Here is a 5,490-nt window from a genome sequence, read left to right as displayed (position 1 = left end):
TTTCAGCTGTGTGGGCCCAGAACAGAGAATTGTGAGAGAAAATTAAAGCTTAATCCTTCCACTCCACCTTCCCAGGGCTCTTATGTGTCCTGGAAGAAACAAAGTTGAGCAAAAGACTGGTGCACATCTTTTTCCACTCTAACCTAACAACAGCACTGGGGGGCGTGGTACAGTTTGAATGAGCAAAAATAAGAAGGGAGTTATTTATTTATTATTTAATTTATATGCCGTCCATCCCACAGCAGGCTCAGGGCAGCTCACAAAAAAATTCAGTTAAAACCCGTTATATTGTTAATACTTGTTAGTGCTTTAAAATTCCACTCTAGAGAGAGGAATGAAAAGAAAAAACAACACAAAAAAGGGGAAGTGTGGAGGGATAGGGACAGGGAGGCCAGTGATGGTGGAGAGTGCCGTTGCTGTGTTCAGCTATAGGCCTGGCAGAATAGCTCTGTCTTACAGGCTCTGCAGAACTGTGCTAGATCCCACAAGACCCAGATCTCCTTGCCCCTCCTCACATGATTCAAATCCCACACCGCTGAGATTTAGTTTGTGAGGATGCTGGTAAATCTGTGAGACTGTAAAAGCTTGCTACTTATTAAAAGTTGGGTCTCTATAAAAACGTCCCTAAGCTTGGTTAACACCACCAAGAGAATAGCCATTAACAGTCCCATTCAAAAAGTAAAATTTGTCCTCTTTGATGACATTGTCCAATAAAGGCAACACTGGCTCACTGAAAATGCATATGAACTCTTTCAAGAGTCCTTCCTCTTTTCAGGAAATCTTTGAGACAATTTGTAATCTAAATAAGCACTGAAACAGGACCACAAAATGAATCGCATTAATATGATTATAACCACTAAAATCATCAAAGGGTTTGATCCCATATTTAAGCCAGAATAATTAGACAATGAAGAAAAAAGATACTACTATTACTATTAGAGAGATCTAATTATATAATGTAGTATTCAAGACCTTGTGGCAAAGGCAGCCATTCCTATAACATTCCAATCAAAGTGATCTCACTAGCATGTGAGAGAAGAGACCAGCTGTCAGATTTAGGACATCATGTAATGTACTATTTAGTCAAGAGGCCCATGTGCTATTCATAAAGAATTAACAACTCTTATATTGACAATGACAGTATTGTCAGAAGATCTTTGGAAGAGGAAAAGGGGGACCTCCATAAACTCTCTCTCTCACTCGTTCACTCTCTGTGAAGTTGATCTTTTTTTTCAGCGTCTTTTTTCCAATGCTGATGTAATCTCCAAACTTCTCCAGCAGCAGCTGCTGCTTAGCAAAACTGGGCACCTTCTCCCTAGTCCTTTTCAGAAGCACACGCGGCACTTTCCAGCCCCCTCAAGACAATTGGGGCCTTTCTTTTGCCAATTAGCTATCACTTCAAGAGTCCCCACGCTGTCCAACGGGCTCTTAGGAACAGTCTTTGCAGGAAACAACACTGGAGGGGCTTTTCCTTTCCTAGACAAATTTTTAAAAGGAAGAAGGGAGGGAGAAGAGGGGGGAAAGCAAATCAGAGCACAGAAGATTCCCAAAATGCATTGCTCATCAATTAACACATTGCCACATGCAAAAGCATCCATGAGAGTCAATCTCATAGCTACAAAGAGGCAGGGGGTAGAATTCTCATTTTGTCTTTGTGAAACAAGTTAGTTTCAGTTGGTATGTTAAGCAGGCTTCATCGAAAGGCTTCACTGTTTGTTATAGCAAATCTAAGAGTTACAAAAACCTTAGGAGAAAAGAAGTTCTTGGAAGTCCATCTTTGTGCCTATGTGTTATGTACATTGTCATTTGTAGCAAGTCAAAAACTGCATTCAGAGGAGGTTTGTCTTTGTTCATTTGTGACGCAGACAGAAAATTATAGAAACTGCTAAGAACCTATATGCATGAGACACAAATACCATACTTTCAAGACCATTAAATAGATTAGACATAAGGGTTGAGACAGATAGCACTAGAACAACTTTTTATGGAGCTGCTAAACTGGGATATGCCAGAGCTACTTGCCTTGTTTCACATCCTTGAAAGCATCATGACTGGATTAAGGTTTCTTGTGGCTTTGGAAGAGAATTCATAACCAAAGGTTGCCAGCTTTTTTCAGAACAGTTAATTTCTAATTATTTCCATCTCAGTAGTTTCATTTTTAATAACTTTTTATAGATGAAGAAGGTCATTATTTTCTCTATGATGAATGTGACTTCTTGGATTGAAGGGGTAAACATTTATGTCTGAGGAACATTTCAATAATAAAATACTGAATGAACCATAGACATCAAACCAATACATGCAACTTAATTGATTTTATTTCTTCAAATATTTCATTGTTGCTTCCCCCCCCCCCAAAAAAAAAGGACTCAGAGCATCTAACTGGGTCTAAACAAGTGCAACAGCATAAGCTGATCCAGCATTAGTCACACCAGCTGGAGATGCACAGCCCTACCTATATCAGGAGCATCTTCCATGTTTGATAAATACCAGGTAAGCACTGTGACATGCAACAGCATCACATATGTCTCTTTTTGATGAATCATGGTATACAATACAGTGGCATCTCCATTTCCCCTTCTCATTATTTCTGCTTTTCTCTCCTGAAAGCCCCCTTAGCATTTCCCCTTTTCCAGCTTCTTTCTCTCATTCTAGGGTTGCCAACCTCCAGGTAGGTCATGGTACATAGTGTGGGTAGGTGCCCCTGTAGGCAATGTAGGGCCTGGAGATCTCCTTATCACACAATAAATCTTCCATGTCAACAGATCAGTTCTCCCTTAGCGTTGCCAGCTTCAGGTTGGGAAATTCCTGCAGATTTGGGGGTTGAGCCTTGGGAGGGCAAGGTTTGGATAGGAAAGCAACCTCAACAGGACATAATGCCTTAGAGTCCACAGTTCAAAGCAACAATTCTCCAGGGAAACTGATCTCTGTCATCTGGAGAACAGTTGCAATTCCAGATGATCTCTAGCCCCCATCTAGAGTTCTTGTGGAGGAAACAGTAGCTTTGGAGGGTGATGTTTAAGACATACCTCTCTGAGGTCCTGACCCTCCTCAAATCCCAATCATCCCAAGATCCTCCTCCAAATCTCCAAATATCACCTAACCTGGAGTTGGCAACCCTATCTCCTTCCAATCCAACAGCTAACCTACTTTTATCCCAATTGGGTGGTACTGGCTACTGGGCCAGACCCACTTGCATAGTAAGGAATTTTTAAAGAATGTGTGGGGTGATATCTCACTTTCCCCTGTATCCCCCTCCCCAATTTCCTTTTTCTGGCCTACTGGCAACCCCCTTATCCTCCCCCCTTTCTGTGTCTTATTCTCTCTTTCTCAGCCATTCACAAGCCCAACGTTTATCTACCTCCCATCTGCAGGTATATTTATTATTTATTTACTTCATTTATATCCCTACCTTTTCCCACCATGAGGACCAAGGCAGCTCACATTATCCTTCTCTCCTCCTCTGCACAGCAACCCTGTCAGGTAGGTTTGGCTGAAAATATGTGACTGGCCTCAGCCTGAGGTGGGGTTTGGGGAGGAGAGATGCTTCAGCTGACTATAATGCCATAGAGTAAACCTTTCAAAGTAGTTATTTTATTTAAGAAACAGATCTGTGGATGTTTATAACAAAAGAAAACCTGTGATCACAGCATGATGCACAGCTTTAAACTAATTAATTAAATATTCTTTTTGCATGCATCTACAAAACTGGAGCATGCAACAGATTAAACATTAAGTGATAGTCTTCCATCATAGTACTGCTGTATTTTGCTTTAACAACTTTGATCCAAGACTAAGGGTCGGATCTCTCAAAAGTTAAAATAAACTCTGGAAAGGGCCCTGCTCTCTCACCTTGACTTTTACTGACAGAACCAAGCCTTGGAATACTGTTTGCCTAGCAATAGCCATGGAAGGAATCCATTACTTAAAGCTACAGGTGCTTTTTCATTTCTGGATTCTTCAAACCCTTCAAAACCCTTGATAGGAGGCTGGTTTGTTTGTTTTTAGATTTCACATTTTTCTGCAAACCTCAGGCTCTTTTCAGGTTTGTAGAAAGATCTATTTTGCATGTTCCAGCCCCAGTCACCAGATTTAGGTATCCTCAGATTTGGCTGCTTTGCTATTAGAATATAAGATACCTTATAACAAATTATTTTAATTCATTGCTAACCACAGTGAAGAGAAAAATATACCATTATTTCCCCTCACCTTTTCCGTCATTACATTTGGTGTCCAGAGTTGATTTTCACCTACCCATCCTGACTCTTTTGGAACAAAGAACTCTATCTCTGCTCTCCCCAGGAAATTGATCCAATATATTTTCATAATTTTACCTTCAATCCTGGCATTTTGATGCATAGCTACATTTCGGAATTTTCTTATTTTGCTTGCTGAGGCAAGGAATACTCCATGGAATACCTGCACAGAGAGATTTCCTCTATGAGAAGCAGCCCCTGAAGTCCACATGATTACCTTGAGCAACCAAGACTCATCACTGATCTGGCTGTGAACTCATCCTAGTGAAGAGAAGAGTCCCACTAGTATAATGTCATAACATCCAACCAAGTCCTACTGAGCTGGTTGGATATATTTTTAATATGAATCTCCATTGAAGGCCCCCAGTTGGGATGCCTAACTCTGTTTAACTACTGCCGGACTATCAGTCCAGTCCTATGTACAGGCACTCCAGTCAAACTCCATAGATTTAAATTCTGCATAGCATTGCAATTACATTACATCCACATTATTATTATATTTATATAACTATTGCATTGCTTCTCTACTACATACCATTTAAATGCATTCAGCAATGTTATCCTGCACTTTAACTTAAAAAGGAAATAGTATTCTCTTAATTGTGAAGATGATATTTGAGCAAGATATAATCTTAAAATAACCACATTTTAGATAGCCTTCAATTTACAACAAAATATTATACTTTTCAACACTAACTGTCAAAGCCTCTAGTTCACAAACTAAGGTGTACTGTATCCCTAACATCAAAGGAAGTATTATTAAATATAAATCTATGGAGATATGAATTCATAATCTCCCAATTATTAGCCTATCACCCCAACATAACCATTTCACAGGCAATAGAGCAGTGATTATTGGGCCAATACAAAAGTTGTCTCCACAAAATATTAAACTAAAGAATAAAGAAATAAAATATTTAACTTACACATATTCAGGGAAGGGACAACAGGAAGCTTCAAATATCTAGCATGGTTCTTTAGATACTACAGACATCTCAACGTTTTGCATATGGAATAAAAAAACAGATAACTCTTAGCACCACAGGTTTCTTGCATTTATCAAGCTGCAAAGGTAAAAGCATTTCATTTTAGTGTATCAACCCAAGGTCCCACAATTCCCTGCACAGAGCTCGGAAAACAATACAGTCTTTAAAAACAGTCCTGTTAAAAGTCAATTCAAGGATTTTTACCTTTATCTTTAAATGACAAAATCTGAAATATTGACAAAGTCAAC

The 5,490-nt window shown here is 39.4% G+C and overlaps 1 protein-coding gene across 1 annotated transcript; it reads right to left on the bottom strand.

Moving 5' to 3' along the window:
* Window positions 1-752: 752 nt before the first annotated feature.
* On the bottom strand, window positions 753-4,221 carry SMIM38 (small integral membrane protein 38). Its single transcript, XM_048484589.1, has 2 exons — window positions 4,210-4,221; window positions 753-923 (listed from the first exon to the last, which is right to left on the bottom strand). The coding sequence occupies exons 1-2, from the start codon at window positions 4,219-4,221 to the stop codon at window positions 753-755; spliced, it is 183 nt and encodes a 60-aa protein (XP_048340546.1).
* Window positions 4,222-5,490: the final 1,269 nt, after the last annotated feature.

This window comes from Sphaerodactylus townsendi, linkage group LG02 (assembly GCF_021028975.2).
Source record: "Sphaerodactylus townsendi isolate TG3544 linkage group LG02, MPM_Stown_v2.3, whole genome shotgun sequence".
NCBI classification, from domain to species: Eukaryota; Metazoa; Chordata; class Lepidosauria; order Squamata; family Sphaerodactylidae; genus Sphaerodactylus; species Sphaerodactylus townsendi.
Note: the sequence above shows the minus strand (reverse complement) of the source record. Positions and strands in the feature narration are given on the sequence as shown.